A 22,050-nucleotide genomic window follows, 5' to 3' on the forward strand; every position below is an offset into this window, starting at 1 on the left:
TGTGTGTGTGTCCATCCATTTTAGCAGGGACATCTCAACTTATTGAGACCTTAAGAGGAAGGTCTGTTTGGGTGGCTCTTATGTTTAAAATGAAAGTCCCAGTTTACACAAAAATGTGTTCAACTTCTAGTCCAACTTGGCTGTTTTGACACATTAAAGCAAAAAGGACAGAAGTTTCCCTGTTGCAGTTCACCCAGGTAAACATTTTTCAACCGATGTACTTTCCATAAAGACATTAATTTTCAAAGCAGGGTATTTCCATTTGTCTTAATTGTTTACCTCAGAGGGATTAGATGTGCATTATGCCAATGAGAGTGTGTGTGTGTGTGTGTGTGTGTGTGTGTGTGTGTAACCCCTCCTAGCGGGACCAGCTGGTATGAACCCATTGCTGACGTCACATCTGGAAAACGAAACCGTGAACTCGGAGTTTCCCGAGAAAGGCTTGTTAGCCGGAAAGCAGCCGCACTCAGGGCAGTGTTTAAAGTATCTGCGGCGGGGACGGTATGTGACAGTTTGGAGCACAGCTTCAGGTGACACGACACACAGCTACCGTACAGCCGTCACTGTATTGATTTCTGCACCCGGGAAACGCTCTGACTTTGAAGTCAACCCTCACCTGCACCGACTGAAACGTCAGCACTGAAGGTGGGAGAGTTTTTGTTGTTAGCGCTGGCACCGCTGTCCCAGAGTGGCATTAATACAAAGGTTACTACTATGACTACAGCATCGTTCAAAGACTGTACTCGTTTTCGATCCTGGAGTGTTTGCACTTGAATATCTTTGGTTCAGGCAGCTGTAAGAACCGCTTATGCTCTACTTTGACGACAGTTAAACAACAAGACCAGTCTAAATAACTGTTATTGTGAAAATAAATGCTGTGTGGAAGATTTTTAGGATTATATAAATACTTCCATATATTACATTACACTTTAATACATTATAAACACAGTGTTTAGTATTACTACACTTTAATACTATTTTATATTATCGTAAGTTATGTCGTTAATTAGTTAATTAATCTTTATAATGAAACCGTTTCTACTGTTGCTGAACAGCTGTTGTCTATGTGCCCGCTTCCTCTTTCATGCAATTGAAAATTGGCAATAAAAACCTGTAATCGTCCCAGCTGCACGACAGCTTTCCTGACATCCGGATGTTCGTGCTCAGGTTTCTTCTTAAACTTTTGATAATCTAATGCATATTTGATCGTCTAAATGAAACCTTCATTTAACTTGGCCCCTTTTTTCTGTTAACTCACTAATGCTAATATAATAGTGTCAGTTATAGATTACTTTTTTTGCTGTTGTTGCATGAGATGTGACTAAATAGCACCATCTGCAGGCAAGCATGGAAATATAGTTCAAATGAATGCATAATCTAAACAAGAAAATTAATTATAAATAAATATGAATATACTGTTCTTGACAAATTTGTTAGAGCACTACTCAATGTAAGGTTTATGCCAAAATACTGGTAATTACCAATATATGTATTTTTTTTTATATTTCTGTAAATTTCATCAACAAGTCTGCGCTCTTTAATCAAAATCATATTTTTACTGTAATAATATAAATTGTTCTTATGTATGATTTTTAAAATGTACTGTTTTACAAAAGAAAGCAGCAAAAGTAGGACAGTAAATTATTATTTTTGGATTAAGATGCAAAATTACAGTTATTTACTTTCATTCCTGAATGAAAAATGACTTGTGTTTTTTATGCTTTATTAATTTCTGACTTCTCAGAGAGGACCAGTGTGCCGATTCAAATTTGGATATAAAAACGTGAATTCAGTTTGTTGTTTACTAAATAAATATGAGTCAGTTTTTGAGAGATTTCCTCATTATTATTTTTTTGTTTGTTTTCTTCTTTTTATGATTGGTGGGCTATTAAATTTGTCTGTATATAAATAATTATATAGCTCTAACCTCCAGTACAGACGAGCTATTTTAATGAACTGCCTGAATGAAGGAATAGCCTACATCACATCCAAGTGATTGTTCGTATGATAGCAAAAGAGTACAGGATCAGTAAGCTGTACGTCAGGCAGTGATGCACGTTATATTTTGTCTTATTGTAGAAATGGCTCATTCGAAACCACTGCTCATCCCGTGGCTGCAGGAACAGATTAACAGCAACAAGTATCCTGGTGTCCAGTGGACAAACCCAGAGCAAACAAAGTTCTGCATCCCGTGGAAACACGCTTTGAGACAGGACTCCTCTAACACTGACATTCTCATCTTTAAGGTAGCCATCAAGGGCTGACATGACATGACAATCTAATAGAAACCAGTCATGAGCATGAATTTGATATCAGCTATCCGTCCATCTTCTGCTTATCTCATTCTTTGTCCACTAATCCGTTCTTTGTTAGTCTTTAGTCTGTTCACATCAGGAGTTTCTTCCGGCTTTCATCCTGGTTTTGCCCCGCAGGCCTGGGCGGAGGTGAGCGGCAGCGGCCGGGCTAATGGAGACCCCTCAGTCTGGAAGAGGAACTTCCGCAGCGCCCTACGAGCTAAAGGCTTCAAAATGGTGGATGACAACAAGAATGATGCCGCTAACCCCCATAAAGTCTTTCAGTGGCCGGACGAGTCAACGTCAAAAGGTGAGGACCCGCTGACCATTTGGATCTTAACTACAGTGGATAGAAAGCAAATTCAATTCAAAGAAATTGTTTGCTTATTTCAAAAAACTCTGCTGTTTGGCACTCAAAATGCACAGAAAAAAAAGATCAGCAGGATGTTCTGCTTTTTACTCATTTTATAACTGCAATCAATCAACTTCATATTGCATTTGCAATTTAAATCTGATAATGCAGTTTTGCACCGCATGCTCAGTTCCTGTCTGTCCGTGCAGCACATTTTGCATACACTCATGTCTCTGTATCTCTAACTAGACATGTTTCTCAGAAAATAAAAAAAAATGCATGTTTTCACTCCTGAAGCTAACTCTTGTGCTGGATCCCAGGAGCAAGATGGGGCTGATTTGTTTGCAGATCTGGGCATTTCCATTCAAGAGGTGAGACTGCTCTGTTGGATTGTTTACCTGTAAGAGGACAGATGGCAACAAAAAAGAGGTATTGCTGAAATGCTGGGTATTGATGTAAGTGAATAAGATGTGTGTCGGTGTTATCCCAGACCCAGGACATCCAGTGTTTAGAAGGATGTCTCTTACTTCCAGAAGGCGCTGTGTTTTTGGGTGAGAGCAATTGCCTTTTTCATTGGATTTAGAAGGGGAACATTAGTCTGGCGCTTATTAGCGACAATCGCCATCTGAATGTGTCTGGTCCATATCTGCCAGCAGAATCTGCTGCCAGCCCGGATATTCTCCAGGAGTGTCTCAGAGGAATGAACATCAGCCCTGAAGCAGGTAGGCTTATCAGCTCTGCTTATCATTTTCCTCCTCGCTGCTGCAGTCAGAGCAGAAAACAAAGAGTATCTGAGGTACTTTTCTACAAGCTGGTTCAGTTTCTCCAACTTTTCCACAGAGGGCACCGCAGGCTTTGAGCCTCCTCCCGAGCAACAGCAGCTGCAGAATCAGGTTGCGATTGGTGGACACCCGTTGCCTGGGCAACAGCAGTATCCAGTAATGTATGAGGGTGCAGTTACTGAAGCTGGGTTGCCTGAGCAACCAGCACATCCAATTGGGGGAGCTGAGGGAGGGGCCTATGATGAGCAGTTGGCGGCACAGTTCCTACAGACAATGCAAAAGACCAGCGATGGAGATAATTTCAGTAAGTTGGAGAAGGGGGTGGGTGGGGGTGGGATGCTATGCTGCTGTATCAGACAAATGGGGATTTTTACACAGACACTCTGAAATGACATCCAGCACACACAGTATTCAAATGGAACGTGTTTAACAGGGACTTATATACAAAGCGCCCTGACAATGTGAATAGCAGGGACAGAGTGGAACTGTAAGCACCTTTCCTCATACACTTCCACTGTCTCTGAATCCACAGGGACTCAATTCAAGATATCTGTGTACTACAGAGGGGTGAAGGTTTTGGAGCAGATGGTTGAGAATGAGGCTGGAGTGCGCTTGGTCTACAGGTAACATCAAAATGAACGCGACAAATGCTCAGCAGTTCCAGTTCAAATATACTGTAAAACTTGCTTCCTTATTCTCGTTCCTAGAGGGACAAACTGAGGGAGATGCTACTGTTTTTTCTATCTGAGATCAGGAGTTTACATTAGCATGAAGGCATGAGTACCACTTTGTCTTTCCTTTAAAAAAAAGAGAAAAGAAATCCTCCCACCTCTAAAGCTCAGTAATTTTTTTAAATGTAATGATTTATTTATTCAGCCAAGTTCCCCTTCACCAGGCAAAGCATTTTGAGGGAACAGAGCTTAGAATAAGGACTGAAAATGTAATCTCTAAAATCACAGTATGCAATTTTTGCCTTCAAAGTTCAAGATTCAACAATCTTTATTGTCGTTATGCACTGTTTACTTCTGTAACCATACTGCTGTGTTTCAACTTAGCATCAGTGCAACAACTGCAGTGAAAACAGCAATACTGAATATAACGTGGTCTGTTTAACTTATAACTAATTATAGTTTATATATTGCAGGATTTTTCATTGCTGATATCTTTGATTAAAAAAACACAAAACAGCCTCTAGCAAATGTGACTGTTTTAAACTCAGCGATTTTCTCCGATAACTGAAATATAGAAATGCTTGTATTCACATCAGTACTGATCTCAATGGGACAGTTTTGGATCGTGAGTCAGGCCTCACTATAGTCTCCCTGCCAAGTCCCGGAGCCATGGTGGATCAAAACCAAGCCAGCCTCACCCAGCGGATTCTGGACATGCTGGGTGATGGCTTGGAGGTTGGCGTGTCGGGCCAAGTGGTCTACAGCCAGCGACGGGGGGAAAGCAAAGCTTTCTGGAGCTTCTGCAAATTTGACCAGAGCAGACAACCCCAAGAGATTTCTAAACATCCTCAGGTTCTTTACAAGTTCACGGACTTTGTGCGAGGTAGGTAAGAGGAATTATTTTGGAGCTTTTGTGAATTTAGTGGCTTTAGGTACAGTTTTTTATGTATCGTCTCCTGTCTGCTTAGGAATAAAGGACTTCATTGAGGGGAATGCTAAAGAGTGCGCTCCCTGCTCCCTGTTCTTCTGTATTGGGGAAAAGTGGCCCGACCCACAATGCAAGCCTTTGGAGAAAAAACTCATCGCAGTGGAGGTGAGGAAACTTTCTGAAATTATTTAAAACATGCATACAGTGCTGTGCTCTCACAGACCTCTAAGCAGTATTTCAAATAGGCAGAGATTTTTTTCCCCCTTTCTGCTGCACAAACTTGTATTAAATTTCATGAGCGATCAACCTCTAAAATTGCCCTCTCACGAGGAGGGAGCCGTACTCAGCAGCACTTTTGAAGAGGCAATTTTGCCTCAGTATTGATTAACAGCACAAAGGGAACAAAGCCTGAATACCGGCGCTGACAGCTGATCCTTCAGGTGTAAAAGCTTTTTTTTCTTTTCGTCCTTCTCCTCAGCCTCCACACAGGACGGCACACTGAGAAATCAAAAGCTTTATATAAAAAGTTTCTCAAAGAAACCAGCTTGACGCGTCTCATTGCTCGACCTTTCTCTGATTTCACTGCTACCGTCGAGCTCAAACGCGTCGCCTTTGCACTCGCGCCTGACTCCCGCTCCTTATTTATTTTCTCCGCTCAGGTGTGCCTGACTTCGATGGAGTTACTCAAGAACATGGCTGTTGAAAACGGCGCCTCTTCCCTGAAGTCTGTAGAGCTGCAGATGTCCCTGGAGGAGATGATGGAGTACTGAACATTTGGAAGCGGTGGCTGTTTTACTAATTTGAGATTTTTAATCTTGGCTTCTTAAAACATCTCAGTTATGTTTGTGAATAATGTTTAATAATGACACTGGTACTGTGTTGGTTTGTACTTCACCCGGGATCAAACGGTCTGACTTATACTGTATGGAGACTAAGTGTGCACTGATTTCTATCTTAGGATTTTAAAACAAGTCACAGGGACATGATCAGGGTTGTTACTGAAAATCAAGATCACATTTTTACAGTAATGAGCTGATGTCACTCAGGTAAAGAGAGATGACTTTCACTCATTTAACATTTTGTGCCCTCCTCCTCTTTTTAAGCTTCACTTTTCCTCTTTTAAACTGAGTCTTAATGGCAGTCAAAGTGAAACACCACCCATAGGCTGCAAGTTTTCCTGCTCATGAACTTATTTGTTATAATAATCGGCCTAATGCCGTGAAATTAATGTGTTAAGGGGTGAACAAGTGCAACCTGGTAACAAACCCCCTGCTAAAGTGTAATACAACAAAGTGAAATTGGCATTAGTGCCTTGAATACAACAGAGCCACAGATAAAAATAAATATACAAGCTGATTTTAGCAGTGCAGATGTAGCCAGAGCATCTGGAGCTTTTTTGACATTATTAGCTTAATATGAGGAACATACACCTCAGCAGATGTCATGTGCTACGACACATCAGCGTGCTGTGCAGATAACCACACTGATCGATACCGGAGATTATTTGTTTTGAAAACTTTATTGAAACATTAATGGGTAGCATTCCTCTGCTGAATCTACTACATGATCAAAATGGCCTTTTCACCATTGCGATGTCACACGTAACTGTATTGCTGCTCTACGCTGCCAGTCTGAGTCAAAAGAAGAAGAAGTGTGAAATTACCTTTGGTTTTTTTGTCTAGGTTTTTCTTTTTTTAAATATCCTTTCTTGAATTTATTCTCTCTCAGCACGACTCTGTTTGGTCGAGAACTACATCGCTCTGTCTTTTCACACCACCCATAGAGACACAACACATCTTTTCCACTGATGACCTGTACAAGTGAAATGTTTACAAAGTAATATCGATAAACTGAACAAACTGATGAACAGAAATCAGTCCTTGTCTCCTTCCTCTGTTTCTCCGTCATTCTCTGACTCAGACCTCGCCTCCTCAGAGAGAGGATTTTCCTTCAGTCCTGACATTGGGACGAGCTTCCCCTCTTCATCCACTCCCATCGGCTGGATGATGTTGTCTCTGTAAAATACACGAGATGCAGGTGATTTGATCACCAGCATGAGCTTTAACAGCCTAACTGTTTAATTTACCATCAATCTGCTGTATTATGCAAGAACAAGAGGAACACTTGAGTTTTACAGACCTTACTGTTTCTTACCAGTATACAATTTTAATGACTACTTGACCCATTAATGCTCATCAAAGAACTTCCTCTGCAGCAACACATTGAGACGCTGCAGATTATGCGCTGGAATTAGCTTTTGGTTATATACACATGTACAGTCTGCTCGACACTTTTATTGCAACTCTGTATTTGTACCTTAATAAATTAAATTCTGTAAACTTTTGCTGTGGTGTGGTGGGAATCAGTTGACGTTTACTGTATTCATTAGAAGTATCTGAGACTTTTGTGTATCTCTCATGTTTGTAGCTTTTTGACGTTTTGCTTACCTGGACAGCTTGTTGAAGAGCATGATCAGCCTCTTGGCCTCCTCCTCCTTCTCCTCCTCTGTCATGCCCTCCATAGGGTCTGGCTGCTCTGCCTCCACCCGCCCCGTCACTGGGTTGATGCGGTCTTTGACCTGCCGGTACTCCTCGGTGTCTGAATCAGAGTCGCTGGAGTACTGGGTATCAGAGGTCCTGGGCCCCTGGCCTCCCAGGAGCCCCCTGGTGGCCAGCAGACCTGCTGCGTTACCGTAACCCGTATACTTCACAAAACGGCTCACTAGGAAAAGAAGCGTTGGTGTTCTCAATAAGGCACGAAAGAAAAAATACAGAAAGAGCTACAAAACATTTCAGCACCACTGCATTCACAGATTAGATTTAAAATAATGTATATAATCAAAACAAACATGACTATCAAGACTACATAAAATAATAATAAAGACATAAACACAAATATCTAAAAGGTAATAAGAGTTTTTTTTAAAGCACAATAAAAACTAATGACGCCCGTTGTTTAAATACCATCTGATCATTTCAATATGCATTTTTCTATTTTTATGACCAGACTGTAACTTCACCCTATTTTTATTAATCCACATATTGCTTCTTCTTACCATTTTCCTTGCAGAGGACAAAGATGAGGTCAGCGGCACAGTGTTTGAGGTCTGTGTCCAGATGAGTCATAAGACGAATCAGACGGCTCTTCACTGTGGTGCCTTCCTCTGGCCTCTGTGATACGTTTCTCAGAGGAGGCAGGATCTAATGATGGCGACACATTATAGCTTTAATTTTCTTTAATGTGTTTTGTTTCTTCTTCTTTTTTAAATAAATATGAGCGAGACCATTCTGATGCTTGCAAATGAAGCAAAATGTGCCGTTAACCTCAAAACAATGATGGATTTCAAAGTCTGAGACAAATCAAATATATAATGAAAAATCCTTTCTCATAGTCAGTGTGTTGGAGGGAGGAGAAGGGTGTTTAGGGATGAGCTGGAACAAGTCTGCCAACGCACATCTTCCCGGAATTAAAGGATCTGCTGTCTTTGTGCTAAAGTCTTCAGCAACCGCTTTAAAAAAAAAAAAAATGTCTTTTTAGTTTTTCTTTAAACATTGGCTGTTTTTTCACTCACTTTTAGCTCCACCCTTGTACCTGACCATTACAGAGAAACATGTATTGTGCTCATTAAGCCACTTAACACTGAACAATGAATTACTGAAGCATAAAAAAAGGGATCTAACTCATAGGATGAACCAGTTTAAACTGGATCTTTAGCAACCTGTCACCAAAACATACAATTGGTGCTACTTTCTTTTGTATCTATAAAAATCCCAAAGGTAACACAGCTGGACCGGCATAAAATAGTATTTTGCACCAACATGGTGATTCTCAAAGACAGTTATCCAAAAACGTGGCACATCTCAGCATGGTGTGCATTCAAGGAAACTGGACAAATGGAGAACAGAAGAGGAAGTTGTAAACTTGTCTGGTTCAAATTGTCCTCAGTATGTACGAGGAGGTCAGGAGCGATGTGCAACAGTCAGTGTTAACATGCATCTTCAAAACTGGGAGGCCAGTTCATGGTTTTGGGTTGCTTTTCAGTCAGTGGTGTTGGGGGATCCTATCAAAAGTGATGAAATTATAAATCAGGCAAGTGCCATCAGATTTTCATTCACCATACAATGCAATCTGCAAAACACCTGATTGGCAATAGCTTCATTTTTCACCATGACAACGATCCCAAACACACTGCCAGTACATGGATTGGCCTCCCCAGAGCCCGGACCTCAATGTTACTGAGGCAGTGTCGTATCATCTTTACATAGAACAAAACAAAAGACAGCCAACATCCAAAGAAGAACTTTTTTTTAGAGAACTAACCCTGAATACTACTGTAAGAAATTACAAGAAAGCTACCTAAGAGAGTTCAGGCTGTGTTGAAGGATAAAAGTGGTCATAGAATTGTACTAACTCTGTTTATACTGTATTTGCAGTTTTTTTTCCAGCAATATATATAGAAGCGAGGGGTGTCTCAAGACTTTGCACAGTACTATGAATACTACAAGTATCTTATAGTCTTCAGTCTTATAGAGTCCAGGCCTGCACAGGTCAGGTGTTGGTTGGTTACATGCAAATGATCAAAAGCATACTGGACATTAAACGTGCTACAAATATTTTGGCATCAAAACATCAAAAAGCTAAACACAGGAGCTATCTCTGAGGTGTCGTATATTACATATTTTCTGATGTAGTGCCGTGTTTCTCTGTGAGCCCTGCAGCTCTCCGTCAGCAGATTGAGGATTGGTGTCAGCTTCTCTTTGATCTTATCTCCCTGAAAAGCACATAAAACAAATCCTCTCCGTTATTTCCGTAATACCAGCTGCTCCCTTTTTCACGCTGCAAAATATAAACTTTAAGAACAAATCACTGAGAAAAAACCCCCCCCTCACAAACACACAAATGGATCAGAAATGACTCTACAAACAGAACTCTTTTCTACTCCCTCACCGCCTCCAGGCGTCTCTCCATGAACATCAGCAGGGTGTGGACGCAGTCCATGTTGACCCCCTTGCACTGCTCTGAATCTGGCTCCAGAGGCACCGTCAGCAACACATCGAGACACTGCAGAGGAAGCGCTGACAACAGGTTCACTGTGTGACTGCGGGAGTGAGAGAAGGTCACGGCAAAGGAGTGAGTGTTGATAGAAGAGAGCGGGGAAAACCTATTCCCTACTCTGCTTTTCCTTGTTTTTTTTAGACATATACTGTTAGACTGGAGGTCAGTGTATGTGCAAGTAATCCCTGTGATAAATAAGGGTTATTTTGAACAGTGAACCATGCAAAGCTACTCCAATACAACCTGAAAATAAAAAGGAGCTGAAAATGATCAGAGCAGATCCCCCTTTAAACATTTGGTGTTGTTTGGCTGGATGGATTATACACTGTTTCATCCAAAATGATAACAAATGCTACTCAAAATACACTATTATTGGAATTATATCTAGACCTAATAAAAAGGCATTGATTTCTATATATACTTGGGATTTTAATCAGACCTGCAGCTGAACATTCAATCTATCTGGAAGTCTCAAATAAGCAAGCAAGAGGAGGGTGCATGTTATTAAACTCATAATTATAGACTCATCCTTGTTGCTTCAAATGTTATTAAAAATAGTGCTTCTGCATGAAAGTGATTTTGCAACCCCTAATGAATTTCTGAAGGTTTATATCTAATTTTATAGTCCATCGTTTAAATCAATTATAACTGCACAGTATGTGTTACAATTGCACGATAGTAAATTATGAGATTATCAAGCCTGAATATTTTCACAGCTTGGGTTTTGTCACGTTGTGCTCACCCCTGCAGTTCATCTGTGTCTTCTGACAGGAGACACTTCCTCAGCAGACAGAGGCGCAGGATCGCCACCAGGTGTCGGTACAGAGCCGCATCATCCTGATTAAAGGCACAGACGCAGCTAATGCCTCTTCAACTGTCCTGTTCTTTCGCACATTTAGCTTTTATATGATTGCATATTTGACTGATAACATATATGTTGTATTAAAACTCCTGTAAAAAGTAAACACGAAAGCAAAGCTTCTGAAAAATGCGAGGGCCTTTACACACACCTCACTTGGGTCCTGCTTGTGGGTGCTGTGCGTGATATTGAAGAGAATTTTGAGGATCTCTGTGACGCGCTGAGAGGTTTCCAGAGAGATGGGCTGTGTCTGTGGGTCCAAGACACACTCATACTGGTCCTTCCACTGCACCTCCAGGCAGCTCTCCAAGGCTGCTGTGAGGATGGAAACCCCTCCCTCCTGGAAGAGAATAATCAGTGTGAGGGCAGTAATGAGGAGTAAAACAGGAATAACTTTGGACTATATGACATCGTGCGACCTGTTTAAGCTGGGTGCTGAGCTCTGGCCGGAGTGCAGTCATGAGGAACATGAAGCGCAGTTCATAAAACTGAGCACTAGAGGGATTCGACCAGCTGACACTGGATGATACGCGCTCTATGAGGCCACACATGAGCCTGATGGAAACAAAGGAGATAGATGTGAACTTTCCAGATGAAGCCAAATGCAGCTTATTGCAAGTGAGAATGACACTGTCCTTGGGATAGCACTGTTTCAGTCCCCTGTCCTTCTATTTGTCATAATAACCTTTACCAGGCATGAGAATTGTTGCTTTCACAGGTATAAATAAGCGAATATATGTTTTTTAGGTGCTTTGCGATTATTATAAGCTGCTGAAAATTACACAGTTTATGGGAACTGATGCGATTGTGTGTGCATGCCGAGCCTACCTGAGAGCACTGAACCTTTCCTGTGCCCAGGCGCTGTTGTACACCACGTTACACAACACCTTCATGGCCTCTTTTCTCTTTGCCTCCTCTCCAGACTCCAACTCCTCCACCTCCTCCTCCACATCCATCTTACTCTCTCTGCGGTCCCTCCGCCCTCGCTCCAGGACCCTGTGATGCGTCCCACCTCTGTGCAGTTCGTTGATGCTCGTCCTGTGGCTCCCAAACCAGCTGATGCTGTCCAAATCGCCGCTGTTGGTGATGCTGATGTCGCTTTTGGCATCCTCGTCGAAGGCCGGCGGCTCCTCGTTTTGGTCGTTAGTTTCAGCTTCAGCTTCATCCTCATTAGTGTGACCCTGCAGCACTTTGGTTTCGGTGAGAGAGGCAATGATGTTATCGTAGAAATCAGAGTCGGGGTCGCTGACTTCATCACTGATGTCACTTGTGGTCAGCCCGGCTAGTTTGGCCAGAGTCAGGAGGGCGCTGTCGGTCACCAAAGGCCCCAAGACCTTTTGGTCCCGGGACAGGATCCTCAGAGTGCGTAGGCATACTCTCAACAGGTGACATTTGACTTCCGTCCTTATGAACCTCACAAGGACAACACCTAAATTCTGAGAACAGGAGCAGAAACATGTTTGCAGGAATTTATCATAATAATAACTTTTACAAGGACTAAGAATATCACATCTGGGCAAGCAGAGAGTGACAGCATCAGATCACCTGTCTGAGGATGAGTCCTCGATCCTCCAGGTCGTACTCGTCCAAGTCCGAGTCAGAATCAGTGTAGTCCCTCACTTTATTCTTCCTGAACTAGTAAAACAGTGCAACAAGGATTACTGGATTTCTTTACGGTACTTTTCATGTGCAGTGCTTAATTACTTCTAAACTGTGGCAAAACCCTACCTCTTCTAGTCGCCTTTGCTTAAGAGATGGTCATCCATTAGACAGGAAATGTAGCAGAAGAGAGAGGAAATAGTGCTGTTAGAAGTCCTTCTACAAGTTCACAGTATGGCATTTTCCCTAAAAACCTATTTACAAAGCTTAGGAGCAATTTACTGATGGGATGAGGTCATTCCTAACCCAAAAGAAAGGTTATCTTTGCTGGGAATGACAATCAATTAACAGGGGACAGTGAAGGATATCATAACATATTTATTAATTTGAAGGTAATTAGAAGTTTTTTCTAACCCAGACAATTATTCAGTCACTCTGTCTGGATTCAATCTGCCTGAGCAGGCAAGGAGAGAGGATCAGAGACAACTGATACAGCAGAATTACTAATCATAGATTGGAGTGTGTAGGGGTGGGGAGGGGCGGATAAGTCGGAGGTGTGCCGTGAGAGGGAATAAGGTGACGTTATAAGGAGCACCAGGAGGACGTGGGTTTATGCCTGTAAACTTTCCTTCTGGTGCAGCAACATAAACAGACTTACTCTCCGTCTTTCCCTCTCCTCTGTGTCAAAGAAGAAACACTGGGCATACTACAGGAAGAGAAATAATGACACACACACACAAAAACAGAAAAACAGTGTCATGAGCAGCATTAGAACTTGTGAGAAATACACAAGCTTCTGTGTCGCGTCACCTCTTTGTTGAACTCCTGCAGCCTTATCTGAACACCATTCTCATCTCCCTGCTTGATGCACTGGATTATCCCCTCGATGTCCACGTTCATGCTTCCTAAACACACACACAAGCACGCACACACACACCCACAGACAATTTAGGGCAGAACAAAATGAAAGTTACACAACAATGACGATGGTCATGGCAGAGGTTATGTATTGTCAAACAGAAAGAAACCATAAATACACAATAGAATAGCACACATTCGGTCTGTTGTTCATCCAGAATATAAAATAAAACCCACTAAATATGAAATGAAATGACAGCTGCTCATCCTTTCACTTCATCTTCACAGCTACCACATAACTGATCACTGATGAAGGATTCCTTAGCAGTTAAAGTGAATCTGTATCTTTTATATAGCAGGCACTGACATCAACACTACACACACACATAAAATCTGCAGATAGATTACCGTGCTTCGCTGAACTTACCTCGCACAGTTCAGTATAGTAGTCAGGTGATAAACTGTATACCTTAAATATGACAAACCAAATCACCGCTCCGACTTTGCTTCAGGTTGTCGCCAAGCGTTTATTTCTCCAAGTACGTGCCCCGAGTCCTGTGTTCAGCTTTGAATTTGCTCAATTCAATCACTCTCTATGCACTCTCATTCTCTCAGCCTATCTCTCTCACTCTGTCTCTCTCGCTTTAATCCAAGAGAGATGCAGGAGACCTGTTGGAGAGTGTTTATGGTTATAATCCACTAATGGACTCTAAGCTTATAACTCTCAGTGTTGACCCTCTAACCTTTTATGGGTTTGCCAGACTTATTCTGCACAGCCCTTTCACTTTCTGTCCAGCTTTAGCAGAATTTTCTTCAAAATGCTGAAAGCCACTAAAACAAGCAGTTAGGGCGTGCTGTTGCATAACCTTGCTGGAGGTTCTGATGGTTAAAACACTGTTAGAAATGCATTAGGAAAAGACACTGTTTATTCACTTCTGGAAGTTTGTAGTTAAAGATTTGTATTCTTTTATCTTTCAGCAAAATATTTCAATACATTCCTAATTGAATTCACCCCCAATTACAGTACATGTACCGTACTTTTTATTATTTTTGTGCACTATTTATTTCAGTACTGATTCTGTCTCCTTCCACAAGATGGCGCAATTCCCCCGGTTGAGTCAGCTCATACAGGCACAATGTATGATACAATTGTGTATTATAAAATCTATTTATTCAAAGTAAACTTTAGCATCTTTCCCTTGGCCAAAATGCACAGATATTGATACTCCGTACCAAATGACTTACAGTTAAATCAATCTGCACTGAAATACAAGTGAAACTCTGTTTTCTTTCAGTAAGTACACTTTGTTTGTTTTTAGCTTAGATAACCTACTTAAGTCACACCTGGTGTCCTGGAAACCTTCACACACTTGCAGCCAAGTATCCTGAACACCCTGACAGATGAAAACTGTAAGACAATGATGCATGAGTGAATGACAGGCTTTCCTGGCAGGATGCGTACTCTTGCACTCATTCGGTAGAGGAAACAGGCTCTGGGCGCTGGAGCTAGATAACTGGTGGCTGCAGGCTTACAACAACAGGATGCACGCTACGTCAGAAATAGTGGGAGAAATGTCAGAGGAGTCTTCTCAAGTAGGAAGTGGAGGCATATTTCTTCAAGACGAATTACAAGTAGGATATCAACAATATAGACTTTACAAGAGGTGAATGGGCCTGAGTGACCTTTAAAAGCAGTAAAAGAAAACAGCAGTTATTAACATGAGCCAGGAGGGTACGTCTAAATCGTCCTGACACAGACAAACATTGTGGCTTTATTTTTAACACCTATGTCGCAATACACGCATGTAGCTTAAACATAAACGACCTCTACTGAGGCTTGTAGGGTCATTCCACTTGAGGGAATTTTTTTTGAGTCTCATCAAGTCAGATCTGCCTCACTGAATATTTTCAAAGCAAACACATCAGAAACCTACAGACTGGCTGTCAGCAGCTACAGAGTGTCATTTACAAGCGTCTCTCACTGACGGTGACTGACGGTTAGAATATAGGTGTAAAAATTTAATGACTCTGCATCTGTCTGGTGACACCAAGGCCCTACAGAGATCATCTTTCCAACCTTTAGGAGACACACCCTGCTCAGCTCATATGCCTTCTTTCCACTAATTTATGTCTTCTGTTCAGAGAGTGAACAGTAGAGAAGAATGTGAAATATTCAAGGATCGCTGCTTTTTCCTCTGCACTTGGTTATCAGAGTGGATCTTATATGTGTGCTCTCTTTCTGCAGTTAATCTTTCTGCTTAAGTCCTCTATGATTCCTGAATGCATTTACTGTATGGTGGACCTGGTCTCACATTAAGCATGTAGGATTCCAACAAAACTGTCTATGTTTTGACATAATCATATTTTTTTAAATGTTTGTAATTTGGCAGAGCATGGCCTGAGGACAACAGGAGCTCAGCATGAACATTTAAGGCTCAAGGATCTGCCTGGATGATCAAATAATGTAATATTGGTTTTGTTTCTGCTGAGGTCTGTGAAGCTTAGCTGACATGTTAGGACTTCCAGATAATGTAACAGAGACTGCTGGGAGTTTATAAAGTTGAACTTCAATAGTTGGTAAAACTAATTATCAACTGTATAATAGAAAAAAGGGATGGTGTGTTCATACGCCATACTAAACTGAACATATTTATATATAAAGAAAAAGATCAATATTTGACCCTTCAGCGACCCCACAGGTCAGGGGAGTGGGTGAGGCTGAAAATTCACAGAGGCTCAGAGAAGAAACGCTTCTGCTCATCAAGTATTACTTGAATAAACACAGAGTGAGACCTTAAATATTGCACACTGTGTCAAATAATACAGGATACTTTGATCTCTAAATTGCTCTGGATGGAACAGCAACAGACCCTAATGCTTCTAAATGGGATGAAAACAGCAATTTTCAAATACTTTTACTTAGTTTAATCCAGTGGATCTGAAACTGTGGGGCTGCTCCCCTACAGGGGGTGTAGAGCCAATGTATTAGGGAGGCATGGATGACCATGGGAAAAATATAATTCTAATAAATATGATTTATGTAAACAAGAATTTGCTGAGGCTATAGTGCTAAACTGTGTTTCACTAAAACTTAATCTGAATCATTTTTTTATTATTAAAGGCTGATATAAGAAATTGTAGGTTGGAGGCATGAAAAATTACTGCCTTACTCAGTCATCGTACAACAGCATTCATTCCTTTGAGGCCACAGCCATGCTCAATATTAAATAATTACTCTTATTAAAAGCTACTGGCTGCCAAATGCAATTACCTAGATTTGAAATGGTTCCACATTCATTTAGATGTGTAGAAGGAGACAGGAGGACAACAGGAGTAATTGTACAGGGTGGGCCATTTATATGGATACACCGTAATAACATGGGAATGGTTGGTGATATTAAAGTCCTGTTTGTGGCACATTAGTATATGTGAGGGGGCAAACTCCTCAAGATGGGTGGTGACCATGGTGGCCATTTAGAAGTTGGCCATCTTGGATATAACTTTTGTTTTTTCAATAGGAAGAGGGCCATGTGACACATCAAACTTATTGGTAATGTCACAAGAAAAACAATGGTGTGCTTGGTTTCAATGCAACTTTATTCTTTCATGAGTTATTTACAAGTTTCTGACCACTTATAAATGTGTTCAATGTGCTGCCCATTGTGTTGGATTGTCAATGCAACCCTCTTCTCCCACTCTTCACACACTGATAGCAACACCGCAGGAGAAATGCCAGCACAGGCATCCAGTATCCGTAGTTTCAGGTGCTGCACATCTCGTATCTTCACACCATAGACAATTGCCTTCAGATGACCCCAAAGATAAAAGTCTAAGGGCCTCAGATCGGGAGACCTTGGGGGCCATTCAACTGGCCCACGACGACCAATCCACTTTCCAGGAAACTGTTCATCTAGGAATGCTCGGACCTGGCACCCATAATGTGGTGGTGCGCCATCATTGTGGAAAAACTCAGGGAATGTGCCAGCTTCAGTGCATGAAGAGGGAAACACATCATCATGTAGCAATTTCAAATATCCAGTGGCCTTGAGGTTTCCATTGATGAAGAATGGACCCACTATCGTTGTACCCCATATACCACACCAACCCATCACTTTTGTTGTGCCAACAGTCTTGGAGGGATCCATCCAATGTGGGTTAGTGCCAGACCAATAGCGGTGGTTTTGTTTGTTAACTTCACCATTCACATAAAAGTTTGCCTCATCACTGAACAAAATCTTCTGCATGAACTGAGGGTCCTGCTCCAATTTTTGTTTTGCCCATTCTGCAAATTCTGTGCGCCGATCTGGGTCATCCTCGTTGAGATGCTGCAGTAGCTGGAGTTTATAAGGGTGCCTTTTGTGAGTAGCTAATATCCACCGAAGGGATGTTCGACTAATGCCACTCTCCAGTGACATGCAGCGAGTGCTACGCTGTGGGCTCTTGCTGAATGAAGCTAGGACAGCCACTGATGTTTCTTCATTAGTGACAGTTTTATTGCATCCACATTTTGGCAAATCCAACACTGAACCAGTTTCACGAAACTTAGCAAGCAGTTTGCTAACTGTAGCATGGGAGATGGGTGGTCTCGTAGGGTGTCTTGCATTGAAATCTGCTGCAATGACCCGGTTACTGCGTTCACCAGATATCAACACAATTTCGATCCGCTCCTCACGTGTTAACCTCTTCGACATGTCAATGGCTGTGAACAGAGAGAAACTTGTAAATAACTCATGAAAGAATAAAGTTACGTTGAAACCAAGCACACCATTGTTTTTCTTGTGACATCAATAAGTTTGATGTGTCACATGGCCCTCTTCCTATTGAAAAAACAAAAGTTGTATCCAAGATGGCCGACTTCTAAATGGCCACCATGGTCACCACCCATCTTGAGGAGTTTGCCCCCTCACATATACTAATGTGCCACAAACAGGACTTTAATATCACCAACCATTCCCATGTTATTACGGTGTATCCATATAAATGGCCCACCCTGTACATTTCAACTAAGGTATGCAGAAGAGCATCTCTGAATGCATAACATGTCAAACCTTAAAGCAGATGAACTAAAGCAGCAGAAGACCACAACGGGTGCCACTCCTGTCGGGTAAGAACAGGAGACTGAAGCTACAATTCAGACAGCTCACCAAAACTGGTCAGTAGAAGAGTAGAAACTCCTGCCTGCTCTGTTACAACATTCAGATGGCAGGGTCAGAACTCGGCATAAACAACATGGATCCATGCTGGCTTGTGTCAGCAGTTGCTGGTGGTGTAGTGGTATGAGTATTGTCCATCATGTCCATCCCTTTATGATCACATTACTCATCTTCTTATGGCTGCTGCCAGCAGGATAAGTCAGTCTGGTTTCTTGAACGTGACTAGTTCACTGCACTCGAGTGATCTAGGTAATCTCCAGATCTCAATCTAATAGATAGAAAAATAGAGAAAGAGATCAAAATCTCTGAGAAATGTTTCCAGCACAGTGTTGAATTTATTGGCTGGTGAGTGTATGTTATAAACTACAATGTCAATCGTGGTTAGGTCCATCACAATTGATGATCCATCACACAGTGAAATGCAAATGAGTGAAATGCAAAAAGTATTTTTAGTTATAAGTTATAACCTTTTCTTGTCATTGGCTGACTGTGTTCCATAAATTCATTATTAAAATCCATTGTGCGCCTCACTGACGTTTCAAAGAGTCATTTCCAGGACCAAATATCAACACCTTACCAGTAATTTAGGAGTAGCAATTCTCATGAAAATGGAAAAGTACCCGTAAAACAGCCAGTATGACCTTGACCACAAGCACAAGTTGGGTAAACCCCCGCTAGGTGGTCCTTGTTTGCAACTTTCACTAAAACCTGACCGTCCTGTGAGGAGTATTGATTTATTGGGAATTGAGGAGGAACAGACAGATGGATGGGCCGATGATGGATACCTCGCAATCACATAAGTTGCTCAAGGTTAGGCAGCAGCAGGTGTACAGGGACAGTTTTACCAGGATGCTGGGCTTTTTTTCTTTTCTTGAGATGCAGCCCCTCACGTCATCACCTGTTATCCCATCAACACTTGTCGTAATCCATGCTCAGTCATATGTAAGTTCATAATTATTTGAGCGCTAATTCTCTTGAGTACACGCACGCCAGCGATGACTCAGTGTATTATTCTGACAATGCAGACTGCCCAGATGGTAGTCACAGGAAAGCTGCACAATGGTCTCTAGAGCGGAAGCCGTGAATCAGAGGGAAGAGAGCCGGTCTGAGAAACAGTGTGTAGGATAAAAAACATTAAATGTGACACTGGCTCCCCATGGATTTAGTGCATTATTAAAAGATTAGGAATTATGGGATAATTTCCTAGAGAGGTGTTAGTATGAGGCCAAGTGCCAACTTTGATCTTTTGTTTCTGTGACCACTTTAAATGTGGATGAGAGTTCCTGAATGTGAACTCTCATCCACATATGCCGTATTCATCACCAACACCTTAAGGAAAACTATAAGATCAAGGAGTTGTTTTTGACATTGTGTTTGTGGTGAGGTGGATATGAGTGAAGGACACTGCAGAAATAAACACGGTGACGGCCAAAGTGACTCAAGGGAAAAAGGCACAGGAAAAATGGGGCGATAAAGAAAAGCCTGGAGAACTGGGGCTATTTTGGGCTCGGCGGGCTTCCTGCAGGTGATGGAAATGAAAGAAAGATTTCTGGAACAATTGCTCAGCAGCAAGTGAACTGAGGGAGGAGAAAGATGGAGGAGGAGGAGGAGGAGGAGTGGGGGGCTGTAGAGCAACAAGTGAACATAAGAATCGATGTAAACATCACAGAAGGTCACCTTAAGTTTAAGTCCAAAGTTGTGTTTGGACGCCTTGTTTAAAGATTGTTTATGCTGGCATCACAGCTCTTTTAAGTAGGGAATAAAAAAGTGTGTGTTTGTTTGTGTGTGTGTGAGTTCATTTGGCAGTATAGTCAGTGTGTTACAGACACACCCCCTCATCCCACCATCACACTATAAAGGACCAGCGTTAGAAAGGGATGACAGAGTCAGACATCCAACAACCAGCAAGTTGTGTTGGTTTACTCAACAAGCCACAGCAGGTTTTAAGCTCTCCTTTTGCGGTAAGCATCTTTTGAGATTAATTTTTATACGATTCTAAAAGCTCTCTAAACACATAATTATTATTATTATCATTTGACTTTTATGGTTAAATCATTTTGTGCTTCTTCAACAATTGGGTCAGAAGAGCATTTTTTCTTTAGCACCACACTTAATTATTCATTCTATTAAATTGTAGGGCAGTGCGTTATGGAGATAGCTGTTCTGTTGCTGCTGACTGTCCCTTTGACTGCTGCCTCCCCACTGAGACGAACTCAAAGGTGAGTGAAAAAACACAGGGAACCACACAGCTCACAACGGCACACATAATGAAGTATCACTCTCTACCAGTAGAAACACAACATCAAAGCATGCTTGGGATGGCGGGAAATTAAAAAAAGTGTTTAAAGCAGAGCTTCTTATTAGTGTATCTCTAAGTTATATTATTGTAAATTATAGGTTACTTAATAAATTCCATATCCTGTTGGAAACACAGGTCAGACGCAGACGTCGTCCTACCAGGAGCAGCGGTCCGAGATGTAGGAGGGGAAATGTCAGAGGACACACACGAGCACCATGCTCCATTACTGAAGATCATCCCATTCACCTCAGAGAACAAACATCTGGACCTGGAGGCTCTGAGACACAGGTACAAAGGATGTGACAACGTGCTGAGAGTGGCTGTCAATAGAAAAAGAGCATTATTTAATTTGAAAAACTAAATCAAAGTATTTGTTAAAATTACATTAAATTAAAAAAAAATTATGGTCATGTCACTATCAGTCCTTTATTAGAGGGTAAATATTGTGATTGTTTTTCAGAAAGACAACACTTTTTTCCAACTTCATTCAAAACTGCATTTTTTTAATATGTGATGTTCTGCACCCTGAGTTTGATGTTCACCCTTCTCATTTTCATCACGACAGCATGGGCCTGAAGCCACGACTGCCGCGTGCACTTCAGCGTGGATGCCAGCTCGGGACATGCCAGCTTCACAACTTAGCCAGCACTTTATACCACTTCAGCAAAGGAAGCGGAAAGGAGGAATCAAAGAAGGCAAAAGATCCACAGGGCTACGGCAGATAGGACCAAAAGGAATGTCAGCAACTAAGGACTGAAGGGGTGGAGAGCTGCCCACATAGTTTTCCATCTACTGAAAACCAAATATCTCTATGTCTGCTCTGACTGACTGGTACTTATTAGAAATGTATGCTCGCAAATGATTTTTGTGTCTCGTGTGAAACGTGCGTTTTATACTTTAAATATGTAAATATTTAAATATGATATGCAATAAATATTTAAGAGAATTAAGTTTGTGGTGTTTATGTATAGTCTTAAAGGAAAAGTATAGTGCAATCCTACCATGATCACCTCTCATAAAGAGCCTTTGAAATGGTACAGACAGAGGACGACTATGAGACATCTATAAATTCGAGAAAGATGAAGCAATGACCTGAATTTCAGCTGAACAAGACTGTAATTTGCCTCTGAAACAAAACCCCTGCAGGCAGGATTTTCTGTTGTTCATTCTATTGTTCTTTTTACTTCTGAGGGAAGTGAG

At 41.6% G+C, this 22,050-nt stretch overlaps 3 protein-coding genes across 4 annotated transcripts; 2 read left to right on the forward strand and 1 right to left on the reverse strand.

Annotated features, from left to right (window-relative positions):
* Positions 1 to 408: 408 nt before the first annotated feature.
* On the forward strand, positions 409 to 7,380 carry irf3 (interferon regulatory factor 3). Of its 2 annotated transcripts, none has more exons than XM_086303463.1 (11): positions 409 to 645; positions 2,080 to 2,246; positions 2,433 to 2,604; positions 2,944 to 3,017; positions 3,137 to 3,197; positions 3,300 to 3,368; positions 3,487 to 3,732; positions 3,961 to 4,051; positions 4,696 to 4,982; positions 5,068 to 5,192; positions 5,687 to 7,380. In XM_086303463.1, exons 2-11 carry the CDS (start codon positions 2,082 to 2,084, stop codon positions 5,795 to 5,797), a joined length of 1,401 nt encoding a protein of 466 aa, XP_086159589.1. In that variant the 5' UTR covers positions 409 to 645; positions 2,080 to 2,081; the 3' UTR covers positions 5,798 to 7,380. The 2 variants fall into 2 exon arrangements, with proteins under 2 accessions (XP_086159589.1, XP_086159590.1); XM_086303464.1 differs by having other exon boundaries at positions 3,303 to 3,368.
* LOC147323212 (chaperone Ric-8A) lies at positions 6,528 to 14,059 on the reverse strand. Its single transcript, XM_086303461.1, has 14 exons — positions 13,826 to 14,059; positions 13,351 to 13,445; positions 13,199 to 13,246; positions 12,670 to 12,687; positions 12,487 to 12,576; positions 11,770 to 12,377; positions 11,361 to 11,496; positions 11,093 to 11,281; positions 10,825 to 10,919; positions 9,975 to 10,125; positions 9,703 to 9,798; positions 8,083 to 8,227; positions 7,475 to 7,748; positions 6,528 to 7,042 (listed from the first exon to the last, which is right to left on the reverse strand). The coding sequence occupies exons 2-14, from the start codon at positions 13,438 to 13,440 to the stop codon at positions 6,901 to 6,903; spliced, it is 2,082 nt and encodes a 693-aa protein (XP_086159587.1). The 5' UTR covers positions 13,441 to 13,445; positions 13,826 to 14,059; the 3' UTR covers positions 6,528 to 6,900.
* A 6,387-nt stretch (positions 14,060 to 20,446) lies between these two features.
* Positions 20,447 to 21,790, forward strand: LOC147323213 (uncharacterized). The gene is made up of 4 exons (XM_086303488.1): positions 20,447 to 20,512; positions 20,689 to 20,770; positions 20,986 to 21,138; positions 21,416 to 21,790. The coding sequence occupies exons 2-4, from the start codon at positions 20,700 to 20,702 to the stop codon at positions 21,573 to 21,575; spliced, it is 384 nt and encodes a 127-aa protein (XP_086159614.1). The 5' UTR covers positions 20,447 to 20,512; positions 20,689 to 20,699; the 3' UTR covers positions 21,576 to 21,790.
* Positions 21,791 to 22,050: the final 260 nt, after the last annotated feature.

The sequence above is a fragment of the Aulonocara sp. 'chitande type north' Nkhata Bay genome, linkage group LG8 (assembly GCF_057382095.1).
Source record: "Aulonocara sp. 'chitande type north' Nkhata Bay isolate Kocher_YH1m ecotype deep benthic linkage group LG8, A_spYH_male_GT1.1, whole genome shotgun sequence".
Taxonomy (NCBI): domain Eukaryota; kingdom Metazoa; phylum Chordata; class Actinopteri; order Cichliformes; family Cichlidae; genus Aulonocara; species Aulonocara sp. 'chitande type north' Nkhata Bay.